At 35.2% G+C, this 25,489-nt stretch overlaps 1 protein-coding gene across 2 annotated transcripts; it reads right to left on the reverse strand.

Annotated features, from left to right (window-relative positions):
- On the reverse strand, positions 1–25,316 carry LOC104104086 (aldehyde dehydrogenase family 3 member F1-like). Of its 2 annotated transcripts, none has more exons than XM_070192249.1 (10): positions 25,009–25,316; positions 22,603–22,671; positions 22,411–22,507; positions 5,211–5,417; positions 4,550–4,674; positions 3,422–3,526; positions 2,823–2,995; positions 1,737–1,827; positions 1,299–1,448; positions 1–373 (listed from the first exon to the last, which is right to left on the reverse strand). In XM_070192249.1, exons 1-10 carry the CDS (start codon positions 25,207–25,209, stop codon positions 134–136), a joined length of 1,458 nt encoding a protein of 485 aa, XP_070048350.1. In that variant the 5' UTR covers positions 25,210–25,316; the 3' UTR covers positions 1–133. The 2 variants fall into 2 exon arrangements, with proteins under 2 accessions (XP_070048350.1, XP_070048354.1); XM_070192253.1 differs by lacking the exon at positions 25,009–25,316 and adding an exon at positions 23,257–23,366.
- Positions 25,317–25,489: the final 173 nt, after the last annotated feature.

Genomic DNA, 25,489 nt, shown 5'->3' on the forward strand with positions numbered 1-25,489 from the left:
TAGAAGAATTTAACACATTAGTCACTCAAATGTAAATTACAAATCAAACTTTTTTAATACGGTAGAGAAGACGGATAACTAATTTAATACAAATACAAATATTTGCAATTAAGCAAATAAATTAAACATCACGCTAAGCCTTTTTTAGTCCTAGTGTAATAAGAACTACACTAAGATAATCATATCTATAAGCAGTTCTAAAGAGTTGAAGTGATTTATGATTCCAAGGAGGATATCTAAACCAGATGTCAGTAAGAAAGCTCCTTCTTACAACTGCTTTCTCATGGCTAAATGTATCAAATGAAAATTTCCCATGGTACCTTCCAAAGCCACTTTGCCCTACTCCCCCAAATGGAAGTGTATCAGCTGCATACTGCATTTATAATAACCAAAGTCATCTTGATAATTAGTTTAATGTTAAATCTATTCAAAATAAGAAGAAGAAGATGATGACGACGACGACCACGACGACAACACGATTAAAAAAGGGGATCGTACAGAAATATCCCAAAAAAGTCTCAACCTACCAATATCTAATAATTAATCATAAACTTACAAAAACTAATCAAGCATATATAAAAAATGACTTTTTTCAATGGGTATGTTTGAGATTCATTGAAAACATATAGACGAGTTAATATACAAAATTTGAGGAAGATTGGAGGTGATTTGGACTGATTTGATATCAAAATTTATAGTTAAAATCGAGTTCAAAAAATTCTTCTGCGACACGTGTATCTCACACACAGGTATACATGGATATACATGTGATACACATTTGATATAAATATGATACATATGTGATACACCAATCATTTTTTCATGTTCATCTTCTACTTCGAATTTTCAATTCAAACCACCTCAAAACTCTACCAAATCATCCCAAAATTGAGATTCAAGTTCTTTAAGATGTACCCAACCTATTCTAATAACACCCACTCAAAAGAAAGCAAAAATTTAACCTTTTTTGGCTACAAATAGTTAAATGATTAATATTAGTAATATTTTATGAATTAATCAATTTTTATAATAAGCTACTTATAAATGGATATAACTGGTATTTTTCCTTAAAAAAATGGCAGTCCGGTGCACTAAGCTTCCACTATGTGCGGGGTCCAGGGAAAGGCCAAACCACAAGGGTCTATTGTACGTAACCTTACCCTGCATTTCTGCAAGAGGTTGTTTCCACGACTTGAACCGTAACCTCTTGGTCTCATGACAACAACTTTACCAGTTACGCCAAGGCTCCCGACAACACAATTAAATTAAAAAAGAAAAATAGTAAATGCTGGACTTACTTGGATGATTGAATCATTGAACACCACACTTCCTGAAGATGTTCTGCTTATAATCTTCTTTTTGAGTGCTTCGTCTTTGGTAAAGGCATATATAGTAAGTGTTTTAGGCCTTGCATTGATAAATTCAATACTGTCCTCGATTTTATCCAACTAATAAAACAAAATAAATTCACCTTAGAACAAATGTTGCCTTTTGTAGACCCAAAACAAAGAAAAAGAAAATGTTGAATAAGTTAAACTTTTATATTCACAAGTTCAAGGGGGCAATGCAAGTATTTCAAAAACTAAGAGACATAATGTGTCTTTTCTTATCTTTTTTTTTTTTTTTTGCGAGAACTAGATAGTATTGAAAAAAAGAAATATATATATATATATATATATATATATATATATATATATATATATATATATATATATATATATGTAATGTATGCTCACAGTTATGATAGGGAGCAATGGACCAAAAACTTCTTCTGTCATAATTGCAGCTTGCACCGGAGGATCCAGTAATACTGTGGGCTCAATGAACCTGCATTCGAACTTGTGCATTAAATTTGGCAACTTTTAAAGCAACAAAAGATAATATACTATTTATTATATATAAGTGTGTTTGGGACAAATTAAAGGACTGATAAATATTTTCAATTATGGGGTTCTATAAAGGTTCCGTTATCGAAAAATATTTCTCAAGGAAAATATTTTCTATCAAAAGTGAAAAATGGCTTTTCTCACTTATGGGCGAGAAATATTTTTCTTTAAAAATTGTCAACTCTTACTCTATATTATTTCCTCTAATCAATACTTTAAAAAGTGCCAAGAAGAATTATGAATTATGCTGATATATGCTTGTAAGGTTTCACCCTGATTACTTATATTTCTCCTTTGTGGTTTATTAATAAAACCTTACAAGGTTCTATGCATGGGTAGGGGTATCAATGAGCGGGTTGGACTGATTTTGGACGGGTCAAAATAGGCTGAGTCAATAAATGGATGGGTCAATGACCCGCCCAACAGTTACTTTGGCTGAGAGTAGCTAGGTCAAGATGGACTAAAATTTGGATCATAACCCAATCCGGCCAACTCTTATCAAGCTTTAATTAATGTGCTGTATTTTCTTATCGATTGTTTAATTATCAATAAGACTTTTTTCTTTTGTTATGGTCATATATAACATATCAAACAAAAAAAAATTATTTTAAAAATATTTTAGCAAAGTTACTTATGTATCAATTTGGGTTAAAAATCAGCCCAACTTTAAATAGACTGAAATGGATTGAGTCAAGATTCAACAAATTGACGGATCAATGACCGGCCCAACCTTGAGTGGATTGGGCGAGTCAAATGGGTTCGGACTCAAATTCCAACCCATAAGTGCGGGTGATTTAACCTAAAGAAAGAAACTTACTTGATCAATAGACAACAATATACTACAAAGATTTGGATATCAAAACTCTAGTTCAAAAAATCATAAATTTTCAAAGAGTTGACTAGATTGAAATGAAAATGTTGGAAAAAGTTACTCACAGATTATCTTCATCGGTTAAGCCTCCATGTACGACTGAAGATTTTACCATTGGCTCATCTAAAAGATTCTTTAACCTCAAGAAATGAGTTCTATTAATGATCCTCGCAATCGAATGTGATTCTTTTGGATTTTCTCCAAATGTTTTTGGGATGGCAAGTTTAATCAATTTTACCTATTGCAAATATTAACATGCAAATTATTAGTATTTCAAGAGAAAGCAATAGTATTCGTCAAAATTATTAGTCATGAATTTTCTTAGTATGTCAGAAATTTACTTGTTACAGTAGGTTAAGCTTTGTGACTTTACTATTATACAGTTCTTAAGATTCAATGACTTATATGTGAGAAAAAAAAAGTACGTACTTTCTTAGAGTTTATATGGCCTTAATGAGAAAATTTTATTTTCATACAAATATAAAATGTGAGTTTTTTTCACGTTGCAACGCATTACGCATGTATAAGAGGCATTATCATTAGTACATTAGCGATGTTATGAAACTATTAATAATACCTGAATTTATGTTATTTTAATTATTAAAGAAATAATAAACGATCAACTTATCTGAACAGCGCAACCGCAGCAATTTCTAATACGTACCAACTCGTTGGCATACGTCTTGTCGACTAGGATATAATCAATTCCAATGCATGCTTGGCCAGCACAAGCCCCAAATTTCCCAGAAAGAATTCTTTTCATTGCAATCTATGAAAAAGTAAAAGAAAAAAAAAAACAGATATTAGTCAAAACCAGTATACGATAAATAAAGCAAGGGCCAAGAAGAATTCACTAACAAAATTTATAAATAAAATAAGCAAAACCTGCTTCACACAATTTATGTGAGCCGTCTTTCTTCTGATCATGTGTAAAAGAAAAGTTTATTTTTATACGATATTTTTGTAGCAATTTCTTATTCTAACTTAACACAATATATATATATATATATATATATATATATATATATATATATATATATATATATATGTGTGTGTGTGTGTGTGTGTGACTTATTTTAAAAGAATATTTTTGATATTAAAGTGTTAATATGGACAATCAAATTTTTTAAATTGTAAGAAATAAGACATATTGTGTTAATCTTTTCTTTGTGTCACAACTTGCACCATATTCTTTTTCTTAAGCTAAGAACAAGAAATATTTTATTGATGGTCAGATTCAAACTCAAGATCTTCTGTTATAATATCAAATTGAGTCGTATGACATCTTGCATACATTAAACTTGTTAAATCATGGTACTTTTATTTATTACTAATAATATTTTTCGATATGTATTTGCTTGCACGCTCTACGCCGGGGCGAAAATATGAAAATAAGAGAAAACAAATGCAGATACAGTATAAGAGTTAGTCCTTCCGTTTCAGTTATGTTACCCTATTTCTTTTATAGTTTGTCCAATTTTTTTTTTTTTTTTTAAAAAATTAGAAATAATTTAATTTTAGCTTCACATTTTACTCTTAACGATAATGTTTTGATACTCACACAAATGTTATGACATGTTTACGACAAATCTTATATCCATATAAAAATAAGGACATATTTAATACTACAAATTTCAAAAATCTTTATTTTTTCTTAAACTCTCCATCAGTAGAATAGAGTCACATATAAATTGAAACGAAGGGAGTAAGAAATATTAAAAATCCTTTAATATTTTTATAAAAAGAAACAGAAACTAAATTGGATGGTAAAAGAAAAGGAGAGGGAGTTTACATTTGTATCCCAAGAACCGGAGAGTGAATCAACGACAGCAGGGCACTTTCCGCCCAATTCCAGGGTCACAGGAGTCAAATGCTTCGCAGCAGCGGCCATTACAATTTTAGCCACTTTTGTACTCCCTGTAACCATTTAAGAGTGACTGAGCTAACTAAACACTAATTATACATTGATTATACACAGTAAAAATTATGTTGGATGAATTTTCTTAGGACTACCGTTTAAATTTTGATTCTGATAAAAAAAGTTTTGAGAAAATAGCCTCTGACTAGAATTTTGATTCACGCTAGTTAGAGTTTTGGGAAGTGATTCCAGCAATTGCCAGAATTTTAAAGCACCAGAAATTCAGTCGCAATATTGCAAATTTTGGTGATCGCCATGATTTTTCCACAAAATCTAACAACGGCCATAAGTTGCTGAAATTTTGGCTAGCGTGCTTTAAAATTTGACGCCCGGGCTATTTTTTCAAACACTTTTATTACCGGGGGTAAAAGAATCAACACTGGCACAAAAATATCCTATTTTATCATTTTTTCTTATACACATAATATATATATAAATTTCCTATTTTATTACTTAATTTTTTGGTTAAAAGTTTTAACCAAAAAATTAAGTAAAATCACAATTACATTGTAATACAGTGACTAAAAGTTCAAACCTGTAAAGAAAATCTTGTCCCATTTTTGCTGCAACAGTTTGTCACCAACTGAATTATCACCTTCAATGACTTTAATAGCTTTATTATCCAAGTATTTGGAGATTGTCTTAGCTAGCACTGATGAAGAGGCAGGAGCCTGCTCTGAGGGTTTCAAAATAACCACATTTCCAGCTGCTATTGCTCCAATTAGTGGTTCCAATGATAACCCTAAGTTTAATGAACAAATAAAAAAGTAATTAAAGACTTGATTAGAAGAAAATTATCTTGTCATAGAAATTAATGAATCCTTATTATGGTGCAAATTAGTGAATTACAAACATGATGTACAACATTAACATGGTTGATTGTTTTGGTAGGATAACGTTTGCTTTGACGTTATCAATTCCTATTGGCTTTTGTTATTTAAGAAGTCAAAGGCGGGGCAATAGATTATGTCAGTGGAAAATATTTATTCGTATTGAGTGTTTATAAATTTAATTTCAAGAGTTAAGTAAATGGGTAGTTTGTTTTGGAATTTCTTTCATGCTTTCGTTTATGTCCACTGGCGCAAAGACTATTTGGGGACTGTATCATTCAGATCTGTCCCAGCTTATTACTTTTTTAAATTCTTGTCCTAAATAAATGCAAAATACATAAGATAGACACTTGAACAATGGACCAAATTTCTGTTACATATTTTTTGTGGGCAAAAATAATATTATACACTCAACCTTTTGAAAGTGTGTCTAATACACACCTTCTTTGACCCGGATTCAGTAGGTGTAAAACACCACAATAGAAATGCGTCTACCAATAAAAATACTCTATAATTATTTATTTAATGCCACGTGTCAACAATTCCCTCATCTTCCCCACCCTTCCTCTATCTCTCTTCAGCCAGCCACCCCCACCCCCAAATCCCTTCTTTCCTATTTCTTTCTTAAAATCAGTACCTCTAATTTCCTCTTAAATATAAATATTTTGCATTAATCTCAAACTTTCAATATCTTTCTTCTCTAACCTCCTTTTTTATATGTTTGATTTCATTCACACTTAATAAAATTTTGTCATCGCAAAATTTTTAATTAATACAACTTTTTTTTCTTGTGAGTAATTTCTGCTACATCTATCGCGTACATGTGCTTTTACCTTTGATTTTGCGATTATCTATCTCAGATTTATGATTCTTAGCTTCTGACGTTCAAGAGGAGGCTGAATTTTTCATTCTGAAAGTTGGTGATGATGGCGACAGCCATGTCGCCATGGGAATGATAAACAAAAGTTTGGAAGAGAGCTATAAATGAAAATAGTCAGTTTATATCTTTGTTGATATAAATAAGCTTCAGTAGATATGGCACTATAACCACCCGACCAGTTTTTTTGAGTATTACAACCCCTTTTCCCCATTTACTGCTCAAATTGAGCTTTACAGTTATTGTATGATTTGCCGGGGCAATTGGTTCGGATCCAGTGAGGTTTTGGAATGAATTGGAACACTTAGTTCCAAGGTTTAAAACTTAAGTTAAAATAATGACCGAATATTGACTTATGCGTAAACGATCTCGAAATTTAATTATGATGATTTCAATAGCTCCGTATGGTAATTTTGGACTTAGGAGTGTGTCCGAAAAATTATTTGGAGGTCCGTAGTGGAATTAGACTTGAAATGCCAAAAATTAAATTTTTGAAAAGTTTGACAGGGGGGTTGACTTTTTGATATCGAGGTCGGAATCTGATTCTATAAATTGGAATAGCTTCGTTATGTCATTTATGACTTGTGTGCAAAATTTGAAGTCATTCCGCATTGATTTGATGTATTTCGGCACAAGATATAGAATTTGAAAGTTCAAAGTTCATAGATTTTGATTTGAGGTGCGACTCGTCATTTTGATGTTGTTTGATATGATTTGAGGCCTCGAGTAGGTCAGTGTTATGTTATGGAACTTGTTGGTATGTTCGGACGGGGTCCCGAGGGCCTCAAGTGAGTTTCGGATGCTTAACGGATCGATTTTGGATTTGGAGGAGGAGCTGAAACACCTGGGCTGCTGGTGTGATAGCACCTACGCGAAAAAGGGCCGCAAGTGCGATCTCGCAGATGCGAGGAATTAGTCAAGGAAGCGGAAAATGCATGGGCTGGCCAGGCACTGCGAGTGCGAAAATATTTGCCGCGGGTGCGAAGACCACATGCGCGAAGAAATCATCGCGGGTACGAAGACCGCATGCGTGAAGAAATCACCGCGTATGAGAAGACCGCATGCGTTATGAAATTACCGCGGGTGAGAAGACCGCAGGTGCGAAGAAATCACCGCGGATGCGAAAATCCTGGACAGAATGTTAAAAGCAGAGGGGGTTCTGAGTTTTGCCATTTTTGGACTTTCAAGCACGGTTTTTGAGGAGATTTTGAGAGAGAATTCCAGGAAAACTTGAGGTAAGTCACTTGTGATCATTTCTACTCCATAATATTAAATTATCATCGAATAATCCGACTAGATTACATATTTTTGAGGTGTAAATCGGGAGTTTGAACTTAGGGATTTGAAAATAAGATTTGAAAATTTGGAGGTTGAGTTGAGATCGGATTTTGGTAAAATTAGTATGGTTAGACTCGTGGTTGAATGGGCTTTCGAATTTTATAACTTTTGTCGGGTTCCGAGACGTGTGCCCCACGGGTGATTTTTAGGTGAAATTTTAAATTTTTATGAAAAATTTATATTTTCTTATGGAATTAATTCCTATCATTTTTATTGACTGAAACAAATTATTTGTGGCTAGATTCGAGGCGGTTGGAGGCCAATTCACGAAGCAAAGGCATACCAGAGTAAATAATTACACGGTTTGAGGTAAGTAACACTTCTAAACTTGGTTCTGAGAGTATGAATCCCCGAATTTGGTATGATATAAATTGTTTGAAGATAACATACACGATAGGTGACGAGCATGTGGATGTGCACCATATAAATTGTGTCTTGAATAAATCCTGTGCAGTTGTAAGATTAATGAATCATGTTATTATCTGAACATTCTCCATGTGTTAGAGAAATTGAGCTGAGGCTCCTATTATTGATCATGTTTAGGCTACGTGCTAATATTTTAGGACCCATGGGATCGTATTGTTGTTGAATTAATTGTTCAAAAATATATATTTCACACTCGGTAATAATTGTCCATTGTGAGGATATTTATGGGATTGAGCTGCGCAACGTAGCAAGCCATTTGGCTTTATATATGTTATTATTAAATGGATCGGGGCTGCCCGCCTGTAGCAGGCCAGAATGGCTTTATACATTATTATTATTCTGGATCGGGGCGGCTGCCCGCCTGCAACAGACCTTAGTGGCTTTTCTATTTTCTGGATCGGGGCTGCCCGCCTGCAGCAGGCCTTATTGGTTTTACTATTTTATGGATTGGGGCTGACCGCCTGCAGCAGGCCTTATAGGCTTTGTTATTATACGAATCAGAACTGCCCACCTACAGTAGGCCAAATTGGCTTTGTATTACGCTTGAGCTGAAGGAGCCCCTCCGGAGTGTGTACACACCCCCAGTGAGCGTAGATGATCATCGATATTCGGGATGAACTTTCCAGGGCATGTACTTGCCTTACTTACTGCTATATATATATATATATATATATATATATATATATATATATATATATATATATATATATATATATACGGGTTGGAATACCCCTGGGATGGATTGGCCATAAACAGTACCAAGTGATCGGATAATTTATGACCAGTATTTACATGAGGTCTTTCTACTGAGATGTCATATGCCTCATATCATACAGTTTTGATCTATTTCACTTGTATTGAGTTTAACTGTTGAACTTGAAAACATGCCTACATTTCTGTATCATTATTTTTACTGGACTGTACCTGCGGAGCTCAACATTTCTTTCAGCCCAGAGGTTTAGTATTGTTACTTATTGAGTTAGTTGTACTCATACTACACTCTGCACCTCGTGTGCAGATTCAGTTGCTTTCGTGCACGAAGATTGTTAGATCTCAGAGTACTATCAGTTGGAGACTATCAAGGTAGCTACTTGGCGTCTGTTGACCTTGTCTCTATTTTCTTCAGTTATTGTACTGTTGTGTACTTTCAGGCAGTGGTTTTTATCAGTCAAACACTGTATTCATATTAGATGCTCATGTACTCAGTGACACCGGTTTTTGGGAGTGTTATATTTGAAATTGTGAGATTTCTTCCGCTGAATTTAATTATTTTATTTTCAAATTTAAAAGATATGGTGTTTTATTTAGATTTTTGGCTTACCTAGTATTGATATAGGTGCCATCACGACAGGTGAGATTTTGGGTCGTGACAAGTTGGTATCAGAGCTTTAGGTGACATAGGTCTCACGATTCATGAGCAGGTTTAGTAGAGTCTTGCGGATTGATACAGAGACTTCTGTAATTATCTTCGAGAGGCTGCAGAACCCTTAGGAAAATTCCACTTTCTTATATTCTATCGTGCGGAATTGATTCAGCTTGAAACATAACACTTTGAATTCCTTCCACGTATTCGTATTCGCATATGAGCACTCGGTATCAGTTGTACATCGCCGACTTGTGATTTTATGGACGAGATTCAAGATGTGTATTCTGTGTTTTGGTGATGGGCCAGTCTGGAGGACTTGAGGCCTGGTTTATACCGCAGCTTAGGCTCGGTAGCTTCAGTTGTAATCTGTACATTTAGACTCATATGCCCGGTAATGTCACTGCGAGTGCAATTTGTGGCTCGATGAACGATGGAATGGCTTTGTGATGAGAATTATGTAACTGCGGGATGTGTTAAGACATTTTGAATGTGACGAGAAGTGTTTTCTTAAAATGTAAAGGAAGGCCATTGGGTGCTTTATTTTCATTTTGATGTGACATACAATCTCGATTGTGAATGTTTTGAAAGATCTTTCACGTTGTTAAATTTTGGGGCAAATTAAATTTTCGTGTGTGATTAATGAGTTTGGACTCAGAAAGATTAAGTGATTTCATGGTAATTGTGGCTGCGAAAGGGTATAGCAAGATGCCAATTTGAGACAAAGCTGGTGGGATATCCCCTGTGCAGTAAATTATGTAAGTGTGTTCCTTGTGATGTGAATAGAGAGTTTCATTTGTGCCAGCGGGGTGTATGTGTTGAGACTTGAATGTGAATCTGGTTGAGAAAGTTGTCTTGAGTGTTAAAAGAATGAATGCGAGATTTAGCGGATGATTGAGGTATTTTATGATTGGTGTGTCTTGAGCTTGAGAAGAATTTTTGTTGAACTGACTGCGGTATTAAGGCAGTAATAAAGTATGGGTATTGTGAGTTATCAAGTATTTTGATCTATGGCTTTGGTCCAAGTGGGGGAGTCTGCTATTGACAATTCAATTTTATGGATATATGTTAAATTTTAGTTTTTGTTTGAGGCATACTTGTGGGTTGGTTACGACTTGCAGAGGTTGAGATCGGGGATGACTTGAGTAAGGAAATTTATTTAATGCGGGTTATAATGCACTTTATGAGATGATTAAATTATTATTTTGAAGGATGTAGCGCACACGAGAGGATTAAATTGTTATTTCTCGTGTTCGTACCTTTCGATTGGTCGTGTTAAGGTAGGGTTACTTCTTTGAATGTTGATCGTGCTAAAGGAGCACATATCTTTCGGCCCGTTTGGGGCGGAGTAAATTAGATTTGAGCAGAGTAGATGACTCTCGAGAGAGGTTTCTAACTAATAGGGTATGTAATTTGCTGGTGACTTAGAGTTTATAATGAGATTCTTGTGCCTTTCACATGATAGATGTGATATGTTGTGCCAGATTTAGATTTACATATACAAGGTGGCAGTTCATTCTTGAAAGGAAGATCACGAATTTTGGACAGAATGGCCAGTTTTAGATATTTAGATGAATGTTATAACTGCTCGATAATCCCTGAGAAGGGTGCGTATTTCAAAAGGCGCATTGTGTTTTGACTTACGGATATCCATTGGTATTGTAGTACTCACCTGATTGATAGACTGATGATATTCAAATTATTTCTATGTGGCACAGAAGAATTATGAAAGTATTCCTTGTGGGAAGATCGTGAGTGGAAGATGTGTTAGTCATTCTAGTGTTGGAGTTGGGATCAATTACAATGATTCATGTGTTTGATGAATTTGGAGACTGGGAGTTCTCAGAAGTATATTATTTCGGGTTGCGACCTGTTTGAGGTGAGTATTTTATTTTATCTCAGTGGAGGCACTAGTTGCACTAATTATTTGTGATGGCTACGCGCTATAAGTGTGTATATATGTGAGGTTTGAGCCAATGTGCGGGCATCGAGGCGAGTATTCATACTCGAAAGAATGCTTAGGCTATGATATGCCTAGAGTTGACTGTTAAGCGTAAAGTTATAATGTTTCTCGTGTTCGTACCTTTGTTGATAACTACCTGGGCTACATTTGAGGTTACAAAGAGGCTAATTCCCTTGAATAAACGGGGTACTTACTATTTCTGCGTTAACTTGCCAATTTGAAGTGTGATAGCAGACTTTGCACATGCTTACGCTATGGCGTGTTATTTATATCAGTCCAGGAGCATGCGAATCTTATTTCATTATCATATACATATGTACTTGTTAATTGATCCTGTATGATATGCTGGGACTGGAGGCATGTGATCATGCTAGGCGATTTATGTTATTGGCACGTGATTTGTCCGTGCGAATCCATATACTGATAATATTGGCACGTGAGTTGTCCGTGCAGACCCATATACTGATATTATTGGCACGCGAGTTGTCCGTACGGGTCCAGATATTGATACTATAGCACGTGAGTTATCCGTGCGACCGATGATAATGTGAGCTCTAGAAGAGCTGGTTACTCTTATTAAGTTCGTGTGTCTTAGTTTTACTATATATAATGAGCTTATAGCATTGAAATTGTGGTGGTGCTTGTTGAACTTGCAATACGGTTCTTTACTTTGAGACATCTTCCATTTTGGGTACAAGCTATGCAGTTGTGTCTTGAGTTGTATTGGTGTGGCATGTCAGTGGGATAGTTGTGTTTAATATCGTAAGGCCATTGGACCTAGAATGGGTACTATCATGTTTGATTATAGTATATTCGGAAGGATAATATCGAAAGTCGGCTTAGAAAGTGATTATGGTTCGGGTTGGGGCGAGAGAGCTCCATGACTTGTTGATCTAATAATTGATTATGAGATTCCATGTGTTTCCTTAAACATCAGCAGTGTACGAAGGTTTTGGAATGAGGTTTGGCTTGATATGGAGTTTAATACTATTACCCGGTTAGTTTGGAGTAGTTACTGTGATCGAAAATGGTGTTGCGAGCATGCGAGTTGTGTAATATGTTACATGATTATATCTTGGGTTATGGTTATGGCTTGGTACAGCGTATTCAAACTCATACAGCGTGTTGATATGAGATTCGGGTCTTGAAAAGAAATCCTGAATGTTGGAAATTGAAGTACAAAGTTTATGGGCTAAGGTTAAATTAATGATTTTCAGTTATGTTGTGTTGTCAAGCCTATACAATTTATATAGAATAGGGTGACGTGAGATCACCCCGGGTACGTGTGTGGTAAGATGGAACAGTGATTTGATGGCGTAGAAATAATTCTTGGCACGTTTGAGGACGAACGTATATTTAAGTGGGGGAGAATGTAACGACCCGACCAGTCGTTTTGAGTATTACAACCCCGTTTCCCTATTTACTGCTCAAATTGGGCTTTACAGTTGTTGTGTGACTTGCCGGGGCAATTGGTTCGGGTCCGATGAGGTTTTGGAATAAATTGGAACACTTAGTTCCAAGGTTTAAAGCTTAAGTTAAAATAATGACCGGATATTGACTTATGTGTAAACGACCTCAGAATTTAATTATGATGATTCAATAGTTCCGTATGGTGATTTTGGACTTAGGAGTGTGTCTAGAAAATTATTTGGAGGTCCGTAGTGGAATTAGACTTGAAATGTCGAAAGTTAAATTTTTTTGAAGTTTGAGGGGGAGGGGGGGGAGGGGAGGGTTGAATTTTTGTTATCGAGATCGGAATCTGATTCTGTAAATTGGAATAGCTTCTTTATGTCATTTATGACTTGTGTACAAAATTTGAAGTCATTCTGGATTGATTTGATGTATTTCGGCACAAGATATAGAATTTGAAAGTTCAAAGTTCATAGATTTTGATTTGAGGTGCGACTCGTCGTTTTGATGATGTTTGATATGATTTGAGGCCTCGAGTAGGTCCGTGTTATGTTATGGAACTTGTTGGTATATTCGGACGAGGTCCCGAAGGCCTCAAGTGCGTTTCAGATGCCTAACGGATCGAATTTGGATTTGGAGGAGGAGCTGAAGCAGCTGGGCTGCTGGTGTGATCGCACCTGCGCGAAAAAGGGCCGCAGGTGCGAGCTCGTAGATGCGAGGAATTAGTTGCGGAAGCCGAAAATGCATGGGTTGGCCAGGCACCGCGGGTGCGAAAAATTTTACCGCGGGTTTGAAGACCCCAGGCGCGGAGAAATCATCGTGGGTGCGAAGACCGCAGGCGCGAAGAAATCACCGCGGGTGCAAAGACCGCAGGCACGATGAAATCACCGTGGGTGCGAATATCCTGGACAGAATGTTAAAAACATAGGGGGTTCCAAGGTTTGCCATTTTTGGACCTTCAAGCACGGGTTTTGGGGCGATTTTGAGAGAGAATTCAAGGTAAACTTGAGGTAAGTCACTTGTGATCATTTCTACTCCATAATATTGAATTATCATCGAATAATCCGACTAGATTACATGTTTTTGAGGTGTAAATCGGGGGTTTGAACTTAGGAATTTTAAAATAAGATTTGAAGATTTGGAGGTCGAGTAGAGTTCGGATTTTGGTAAAATTAGTATGGTTAGACTCGTGGTTGAATAGGCTTTCGGATTTTGTAACTTTTGTTGGGTTCCGAGACGTGGGCCGCACAGGTGATTTTTGGGTGAAATTTCAGATTTTGATGAAAAATTTGTATTTTCTTATGGAATTAATTCCTATCATTTTTATTGACTGAAATGAATTATTTGTGGCTAGATTCGAGGCATTTGGAGGCCAATTCACGAAGCAAAGGCATACCAGAGTAAATGATTATACGGTTTGAAGGTAAGTAACACTTCTAAACTTGGTTCTGAGGGTATGAATCCCCGAATTTGGTATGATATAAATTGTTTGGAGGTGACATACACGATAGGTGACGATCATGTGGATGTGCACCATATAAATTGTGTCTTGAATAAATCCTGTGCAGTTGTAAGATTAATGAATCATTGTTATTATCTGAACGTTCTCCACGTGTTAGAGAAATTAAGCTGAGGTTCCTATTAAAGATCATGTTTAGGCTACGTACCAATATTTTGGGACCCATAGGGTTGTGTTGTTGTTGAATTAATTGTTCAAAAATATATATTTCACAGTCGGTTATAATTGTCCATTATGAGGATATTTATGGGATTGAGCTGCGCAACGCAGTAGGCCATTTGGCTTTATATATGTTATTATTAAATGGATCGGGGCTGCACGCCTGCAGCAGGCCAGAATGGCTTTATACATTATTATTGTTCTAGATCGGGGCTGCCCGCCTGCAGCAGGCCTTATTGGCTTTACTATTTTCTGGATCGGGGCTGCCCGCCTGCAGAAGGCCTTATTGGCTTTACTATTTTATGGATCGGGACTGCCCGCATGCAGCAGGCCTTATAGGCTTTGTTATTATACAGATCGGGACTGCCCGCCTGCAGTAGGCCATATTGGCTTTGTATTACGCTTGGGCTGAAGGAGCCCCTCCGGAGTGTGTACACCCCCCCCCAGTGAGCGTAGATGATCATCGATATTCGGGATGGACTTCCTAGGGCATGGACTTGCCTTACTTACTGCTTATATATATATTTGGGATGGATTTTCCCAGGGCATGGACTTGCCTTACTTATTTGTGTTGTAATGAGTTATCTGGACATGGATCTTGTTAGTATCTTTTATATTTAGGGATAAATTATCCCATGGATGGATTGGCCGTATACAGTTCTAGGTGACGGACTGTCAGTCGATGTTTATATATATATATATATATATATATATATATATATATATATATATATATACGGGTTGGAACACCCCTGGGCTTGATTGGCCATAAACAGTACCAAGTGAAAGGATAATTTGTGACCAGTATTGACATGAGGTCTTTCTACTGAGATGTCATATGCCTCATATCATGCAGTATTGATCTATTTCACTTGTATTGAGTATAACTGTTGAAGTTGAAAGCATGCCTACATTTCTGTACCATTATTTTTACTGGACTGTACTTGCGAAGCTCATCATTTCTTTCAGCCCAGAGGTTAGTCTTGTTACTTATTGAGTTAGTTATACGCATACTACACTCTGCACCTCGTGTGCAGATTCAGGTGCTTTCGGACACGGAGATTGTTAGATCTCAGAGTACTATCAGTTAGAGACTATCAAGGCAGCTGTTTGGCGTCCGTTGACCTTGTCTCTCTTTCTTTCAGTTATTGTACTGTTCTGTACTTTCAGGCAGTGGTTTTTATCAGTCAAACATTGTATTCACATTAGATGCTCATGTACTCAGTGACACCGATTTTTGGGAGTGTTATATTTGAAATTGTGAGATTTCTTCTGCTGAATTTAATTATTTTGTTTTCAAATTTAAAAGATATGGTATTTTATTTAGATTTTTGGCTTGCCTAGTATTGATATAGGTGCCATCACGACAGGTGGGATTTTGGGTCGTGACAGGCACCCAAGGAGTTGTAGAGAGATGGCCATTCTTATTCTATTTTCGATCTACCTTTGCCATTGTTGCGTTTTTTTTAACAATGGCCTTGTTGTGATGATGATACTGTGGTGTGAGCCATGACTTATTGGCTTTTGATGCTTTTATTTATTTCTCGGATTAAATCACTTGGGCTCCTAGGTTTTGGGTTGAATTATGTGTTCTAATATTTCGGGTGGTCCATGGAGGAGGAGATGGAGGTGGAAGAGATGAGGTTGAAGAAGATGAGGGTATATGTGTAATTTTATTTTTATTTTTTTATTTTTTTATTTTAATGACACATGTCACGACCTTATTGGTGCATGACATTACCCATATTTAGGTAAAGTGGTCAGCTAGGATATTTTTGTCTAGATTTTATAATCACATAAAATAGGGGCTATGTTTTAATGACTTGGCAAATGCTGGCTATTTTTTTGATTACCAAGACGAAAACAGGCTAGCCCATGCTGTTTTCACCATTTAATCATGGTTAATTGAAGAACGTTTATATATGTTGGTATTATGTGCATTTTAATATTGAAATTAAAGTGCATTATTTCTTGTGAGGTAATGGCTATAAACTGGCAAGAAAGTGGTCATTATCTTTGGTGTAACTATGTAACGACCCGACTGGTCATTTTGAGTATTACAACTATATTCTCCCATTTACTGCTCAATTTATTTTTTACAATTATTATGTGACTTGCCGGGGAAATTGGTCCGAGTACGGTGAGGTTTTGGAATAAATTGGAACACTTAGTTTCAAGGTTTAAAGCTTAAGTTGAAATAGTTGACCGGATGTTGATTTATGTGTAAACGACCCCAGAATAGAGTTTTGATGATTCCAATAGTTTCGTATGGTGATTTTGGACTTAGGAGTGTATCCGTAAAATTATTTGGAAGCCCGTAGTTAAATTAGGTTTGAAATGGCGAAAATAGTAAGTTTAAGTTGGAAGTTTGACCGGGAGTTGACTTTTTTTATATCGGGGTTGGAATCATGTTCTAAAAATTTTCATAGGTCCGTTATGTTATTTATGACTTGTGTGCAAAATTTAAGGTCAATCGGACTTGATTTGATAGGTTTCGGCATCGAATGTAGAAGTTAAAATTTCTTAGTTTCGTTAAGCTTGAATTGGGGTATGATTTGAGTTTTTAGCGTTGTCTGATGTGATTTGAAGGCTCCACTAAGTTTGTATGATATTTTAGGACTTGTTGGTATATTTGGTTGAGGTCCCGGGGGCCTCGGGTGGATTCCGGGTGGTTAACAGACTAGAGTTAAACTTGTTGGAATTGCAAAAAATCTGGTGTTTCAGGTGCTGGTTTCCTTCTTCGCATTCGCAAGGGGAGTTCCACGTTCGCGAAGGGGAGTCCCATGTTCGCGAAGGGGAGTCCCACGTTCGCGAAGGGGAGTGGGTGGCAGGTGAGGATTTATGCTTCGCGTTCACGAAGTGGGAGCCACGTTCGCGAATGTCTGGGCAGTGGTGCATCGCGAACGCGAGATAGTTATCTTGTTCACATAGAGGAAATAGAGGCAGCTGGGACCCCAAAGCATTTATTCTACGCGTTCGCATAGTCGAGGTCGCGTTTGAGAAGAGGTGGGTCAGTCATGCATTGCGTTCGCGAGAGGCTCCTCGCGTCCGCGTAGAAGGCTTGTGGGGTAGTGGCAATTTGTGCTTCGCGAACGCGAGGGAGGTGCCGCGTTCGCAAAGGAGGAAAACTGGGCAAAACAAAATTGTGCTCCGCGAACGCGAGGAAGTGGCCGCGTTCCCGAAGAAGAAAGTCCTGGACAGAATGTTTAAGATCTGAAAATGGGACTCCGTCGGCCCCACGGGGCAATGTTTGAGTGTAATTTCGGATTTTATGGGAAAATTAATATTTTGATATGGAATTAATTCCTATAATTTGTGTTGACTGATTCGAATTAATTGTGACTAGATTCAAACCGTTCAGAAGTTGATACGCACAGAATGGAATTTTTGGAGCATTGTTTAGCTTGCTCGACAATGGATTCGGTTTATTCGAGATAAGGAACATCTCTAATCTTGGAACTGAGGGTATGAACCCTGATTATACGTGTTATGTGAATTCTTTGGAGGTGATGCATATGCTAGGTGACGGGCGTGCACCGTAGAAATCGAGACTCGGTTGATTTCGTAGAGCTGTATAGTCAATTAACTTATATTTTTCCATATATTTTTATGTGTTAGAGAAATTGAGCTATCACTCATCTTATAAATCATGCTTAGGCAAATGTTGGTATTATTGGGACCCACTGAGGTCATTTCTGTTATCGAATTATTTGTTTAAATTGTAACTTCTTACTCAGTCATGTTCATTCATTTCATATCATATCTCAGTCTCTGTTGCTATTTATTGATTTCATCATATCATCAATTTTTGCCGATTTTCATGACATTGTGAGCCCGAGAGACTGGAGAGATTGATGAATTGTGAGGCCGAGGGCCTGATGGTGAGGATATTTATGGGATCGGGCTGCGCGCTGCAGCATGTTTTATTGATTTATGCCATGATTGGGTTGTTATAGCGCTTGGGCTGAAGGAGCCCCTCCGGAGTCTGTACATACCTCAGTGAGCGCAGGTACCTACTGAGTGCGATTGAGAGGACTGAGTGAAATGATACTCTTAGAGTATGCATATGGTTTTATCATTGAGTCGTATTACATTGACATGCACACTGATATACATGCATAGAGATGCATTTTTCCTCATGCTGTATGATATTGCGTCATTCATGACTTCTCATACATATTGGCATGTAGGCATAAAGATGTATTTTTCTCACGCCTTTTTAAAAAATGAAACATTTACATGTTGAAAGTTTTGGGAAAAATCAAAGTTTTCAAACTTACTCATAAATTTGGTGATTTCGGTAAATGATTTGGGTTTTCACTAATATATTTGAAAAGCAGGACTATTTTTCTAGAACTGTGAACGAGCTAAGCATTTTATCTATGAGCTACTTCTTTTATTACTTCTATTATGTTGTTATGAATTGTTGTTGGCTATTGGTGCTGGACCCTAATCCTTGTTCCAGCTCGTTACTACTTTTAACCTAAAGTTAGGTTTGTTACTTATTGAGTACATGTGGTCGGTTGTACTCATACTATACTTTTGCATCTTGCGTGCAGATATTGGATGCTGATGTTGATGCAATCGACGAGAGGTGGATTTTAAGATGTATCTGTGTTCCAGTAGTAGCTGCCTCTTGTTCATGGTAGCCTTAGATTTATAAAAATCTGTTTATGTAGATTTCGAACAGATGATGTATTTATTTCATCCCAGTTTTGTAAATTCTAATCTTAGAAGCTCATGATTTGTACTACCAGTCTTTAGGGAGTGTATTAGAGTCAATTAAATATTAATTGAAATGGATAGTTGTTAATTGGCTTATCTGACGGGTTGAGTTACGTGCCATCATGACTAGGTAGATTTTGGGCCGTGACAAACTATTAATGCCATGATCTATCATTAATTACCCACTAAAGATTAAGTTTTATAACCTTCAACTATGTTCTATAATTTTATTATCCCACTACCTTATTATTTACTTCATGGAAGAGATTCTACACCTATAAACAGAGGCAGGTCCAGGATTTGATAGCTATGGGTGCCACTATCTAATGCAAAACGATCACTAGCGAAAAAAATTAAATTAAGATGTATATTTAGTCGATTTGATCCGTTCTGAATTATTTCAGTTTGGTTTGGTACATTTTGAATTTCAATCCAATTTTAAAAAAATTAAATTATGCATTATATCATACGCACCCTTCAATCACTCTAAAATAATCTCTAAAATTAATATAATAGCAACAAATGGATAAAAAGAGAAAATAATAAAAATTACATTCAAATAAAATTTAAAGATCCAGAAAAAGATAAAGGAAGCAAATAAATAAATAATAAAAATGAGATTGCACAAATAAGTGAATAACAAAGATGAAAAAAATAAGAACAATTAACAAAAGGAGCATAAAGAAAAGAAAGGAAAGGGGATAAGGTAACAAAAGGAATAACTAGGAACAAATCACAGTGAGCCTCGATCCTGGGTCCTTTAAATAGAATTTCAGCACTTCAACCATATCACCTATATCCATCTAGAGGTCGTTTGGTTACTACTTAGAGTTATGCAAGTATTAGTTATACATGTATTAGTTATGCAAGTATTAGTTATGCAGGAATAAGTAATGAATGGATTAGTTATGCATGTATTAGTTATACATGTATTAGTTACGTAGGGATTATTTTTTTTGAATATTTGGTTTGTTGTATTACAAATTGATATACATTATATAAATTTTAAAGTAAAATACTTATTTACTGATTTTGTCTCTAATAGATTGAGAAGAGGAAGAGCCTAGCAGTGAAGCATCATTATCTCCATGCTTGTTCTCCAAAGGGTTTGATACAGATCAATCTATAGAAGAAAGCCTTTATGTGTAAAATGATGGGGGATAAATTTATCATTTTAATATTTTATTCATGTATTACTAATACATGTATTAGTTATTCTATCTTCTACCCCGCATAAAATAATACACAGATTAAATCATAACTTATACATGTATTATTTATGTAGAATTGTAAAATGACAACCAAACATGGTATTAGTTATGCTGGATTTTGTACAAAATAACTAATGGCTACCAAATATTGTATAAATTATGTTGCCCCCAATACATGGATAACTTTTCTCCTAACCAACTACCAAACGACTTCTTAGTGTCTCGGGGTGCCATTCATTCCTTATGTAGAATTTTTGAGGAAAATACTAGTACATATACAAGATTTTATTTGAGCGATCGAGTGACGTACCATCCCCAACTCCATACATAGATCTTCCCCTGCCTATAAATAGTGGTATTTCTTCCTTGTGTTTGGCATGAAAAAATATTGTAGTGTGCATGAAAAAAGGAAAATTGATGTAGTGAAAAAGAGAGTTAACAGAAGGAGAAAATCTTCGTCTCAAACTTATTCTCTAGAAAAGAGAATATTTTTTGTTGAAGGAAGGTGTTCCAAGTGGTGGAACTTTGGACTTAACAACGAGTCCATTACTCAGATGGTCACTCAACTATCCGAAATTATCTACCAATGTTATCTTTCTTTCGTTTGTAACAACAAAGTCACTTAACTATGCTAATAGATCTGAGAAGGTCACTCAACTAGATTTTTCAAATTTTTGATCGCCAAATACCTATTTTACCTCTAAATTATCAGCTTTTATCTTCTTTTTATTTTTTAGCCTTTTAATATAATATATTTTCTCTTTTTAATTTATATTATGGACTTACCTTAGAAAAATAAATTTAATTTATAAAATTAAAAAAATTAAAATAGTATTTAAGCATATACAATGTTGGAATAATAAAATATTGAGCACAATAGAAAGTTAATTAGAACAATTTATTCGTAATAATAATTTTGATATTAACAAAAAAAACTAAAAATATTATTTACACAATTGAGAATGAAAGAAAATAAATTTTTTAAAATATATATTACATGCACGTACTATAGAAAATAATTATTTAAAATAAAGATATTTTTGTAATAGACATTACATATTCTTGAGTATTATACTCAATTATATTATTATTTCGATATTATATATGCTAGAATTTTTTACTTTTTATTTTTAAATATAATATTTATGTTCTATAGGTAAGTCTATAATGTGAGAAAAAAATCATAATATTAAAAAAGCAAAACCAAAAAAAAAAAATTAGAAGATAAAAAGTTGATAATTTAAAGGGTAAAATAGGTATTTGTCAATCTAAAGTTTGATAAATTTGGTTGAGTGACATTCCGAGTGCTATAGGCATAGTTAAGTGACATTCTGAGTGCTATATGCATGGTTAAGTGACATTGCTATTACAAACGAAAGAAAAATGACTTTGGTAGATAATTTCGAAAAATTGAGCGACCGTTTAAGTAATGGACTCACTCAACAACTTGTCCAGAGTTTGTTCGAGTTACACGATGTTGTATTCTGGAGGGGACAAGTCAAGAAGATTACTGTTGGACTAGTGAGGATTTTGATGTGGTGAGCTTGAATCTCCTTAAAGAGACCGAAAAATCTGCGCCTCAACATAAATAAAATTTATTTATTTTTCTTCATCTTATTTGTCAACGGTAATTAATTATATTTTCACTAACAATATACATATCACATGTTATTTGAGCATGTCTGAGTTTTTTTCGCATACGGACATACCAACTTACGATTAACTACAAAATGGAACTACTCTGTTTAGGTATTAGGGAGAGAACGCCACTTAACACATAATCTCTAAAGAGAACTACAATTTTTAAATTTTTAATTTTCTGCTAACTTGAGTAATAATAATCATAAAATTCATCATTTTCTGACAAAGCTAGAGAAAAACTAAAATTAAAATTGAAAGGAGAAAAAAGCTTACCAAAAGGAAAATTCCAAGAGGAAATAATGAGGACTAGACCAAGAGGTTCAGGAACCAACTCTGCTGAAGAAGGGAATGCAGCAATTGGCAATTTGGCCTGTGAATCAAATAACAATATTTAGCTTTAGATTAGATACAAGGTAACTAAGTTCAAAATATTCATCTAATGCAAGTCTATTTTACAGAGTATACCTTCTTGCCACACATCCATTGCTTTAAGCCATCCAGTGCATAATTCACAGATTTTATTAATGTTCCAATCTGCAGAAAAAAATATAGATAATTCTTTCTTCAGATGGAATTGCTATATTTACTCACTATGATAATTATGTTAATTAAATTATGCATTCTCCTACCTCCTAATGAGGGCCGGAGCTATATGGTCTGAAAGGGTCTATTCAATCAGCAAATAAGGTAAAAAATACGATTTATTTTTGTATACATATTTGTTGAATTCTCTCAAAGTTATTTTTACATAACACTAAGTGTGACTCAAAAGTTATTCTAAAGAGGTCCTCTTTGTTTACTAGTAAGAGCTCCCTCTCTCCCTGCTTTCGGTCGATATACCACTCTGGAAGGTCTAAAATTATAACTTTGTGTCAGGACTTATGGGCCAATGGACAGTCTCAGTTAGATAGTTTTATGAGGCGTAGACCTTCCAAAAGGTACCAGAGGTGTGCAAAGGTTTCCTCGGGCCGGATGAAAATTGGCCCTCGAGTACAAAGGAAGATCAGGGAGCTTGACACACCCATCGAGCAACGGCGAAAGACGACCTTAGTGATCCTAGTGAGTGGGGCGTCACTCAACGGATAAAAGTTACTTTAGGAATAATAGGCTGAGCCTTACTATTCTTTTAGAGATTGTAGCTTTGAATCTCGAATTTGAAATCTCGTTAAAATTCTTTGGCTATGCCACTGCTTCAAACCATAGCTTAACCCTCTCCATTTTTCGTTTAAAAAATATCATGCCAAAATACTACAGAAGTTAGTAAGTAGAAGAGTTCTTTCCAAACTAACCCCCCAACCAAAAAAAAAGTCAAAATGATGTGCAGAGGATCATAAAGATATTGTTATCCTGACCATGGGGTTTTTAATGCTATGTTTATGAATGACTTCACAAGGTCCTTGCCAAAGTTGGAGGGCTATTGATTCAATTAGGTTGTCACTTCTGACTTCACCCCCTAACTAATTGTGTCAAAATTAATGCCCTCTTTCCACTTGCATGATAAGGCCAACGGCTTAATCTTAGCCACACGTGGACAAGAAGGAAAAAAAAAAAAGGTCCTTTCAACTCGTCCTTATATATCATATATCATATAATAAAGATCATGATATTGATTTTACTTCACCGTCATGAAATAAAGGAAGCTCCCTATTAATTTTTGTCGTTGTTACGTAAAGACAAAAATTATCACCTTATGTAACGATTGATTTAACGCGATCGCATTGTCATGTTGTATTTTTCTCTCATCTTGTCATTCTTTATTATTAAATAATTTTATTTTTCCTTTACCTTATATTTTATATAATAATTCTACCCATACCTTTTTTGCTTTGTAATAATGTAAGTTTATTTTTCATGTTACATCATGAAACGGCATGTTGTTAGTTTAATTCACCATTGCTTCCTCCTCCTTTTTCTTCTTAATTTCTTTTTCGCTTTGTCATCTAATGTGAAGCAAAACAAATTAAAATATCCAATCAAGCATTAGTTGTCTTTAAAAAGGACTTCACACTTGTCTCTAGCCTATCTCCATTATAAAAATGTAATAAAAATTTTTAAGTCTTGTGATCCTAAACTAAAGGTAAAAATATGTATAAGATATCAAAGATAATCTTTGAATCTTGTGATCTTAATAGCATAACATATCATTTCTATAAGGGAGTGTTATTTGGGATAAAATGAAAGGGTTGGAATTTTAAATATACTAATATGGAGAATGTAGCATTCTTTTTAAAATATATTAAAAGAAAAATTAAGACAGAACTATTTTATAAACTTTACCACGTATACACTCACGTATTAGACCTATATTAAACTTTTTCGAATTCTATTGTAATGTACTCCATAACTTTGATTTTGTCTCCAAAACTGAAATCGGGCTTCTGAATTAGAAAGTTATCTTTATTTGTGAATATTGCTAAAACTATATGAATATAAAAACTTCAAAAATAGTTACTACCACCCAATTAATCATATACTCCCTCCCTCCCAATTACTTGGTGTTTTTCACTTCTCGAAAATAAACTATACGTGAACTTTGACTAATATTTTAAGATTTAATTTTTAATCAAATTAATATGAGAAAAACTATATAATTTATAAGAGTAGTTATTTTCGTATAATTTTTGAATATTTAAATTTTAATTTTAACTATATTTTCACGGGTTCGAGCCGTGGAAACAACTTCTTGCAAAAATGCAGGATAAGATTGCGTACAATAGATCTTTGTGGTCCGAATACTTTCTCGGACCCTGCACATAGGAGGAGTTTAGTACACCGGGCTGCCCTTTAACATAGTAAATTGTCAATTTAACTCTCGAAAAGGAAAAAACGACACTTATTTTGGGATGGAGGGAGAATGTAAAAATACATTACCTCATCTCTGTAAGCTTCAACTTGGTGTTTTCCCAAGTCTTGTTTAAGGGCTTTGAAGATGTCATCTTCTTTCTCTTCAAGAAATCTGAGCAAATTTTTTAACTGTGTCCTCCTCCAAGATTCTTCTCTAGTTTTCCCAGATTTAAAAGTCTCTCTCAGTACTTCCAATTCTGCTTCCAAATCTTTCTCACATTGTGACATCTTTTTGGGCTTGTGGGGAATTGAGTGTGTCTCCTTCTGATGATTTACTGCAAAATTCTTGTCTTCCCTCAGAGTTGTCTTTATAGTGTTTTTCAGTTCTTTCCCACTACTTAGGGCAGTAGTATTTATAGTCACTAACTACCTCCTTTGGATAAAAGGAATCATGCATGATTGGATTTAATATTTTAATAAGTTTGTGAGGTAATACTCAGTAATGGGGTCAGAATTTTTTCAAAGGAAATTCAAAATATAAAAAAATAAATATATGAAGAAGTCAAGA

Source organism: Nicotiana tomentosiformis, chromosome 1, assembly GCF_000390325.3.
Source record: "Nicotiana tomentosiformis chromosome 1, ASM39032v3, whole genome shotgun sequence".
NCBI classification, from domain to species: Eukaryota; Viridiplantae; Streptophyta; class Magnoliopsida; order Solanales; family Solanaceae; genus Nicotiana; species Nicotiana tomentosiformis.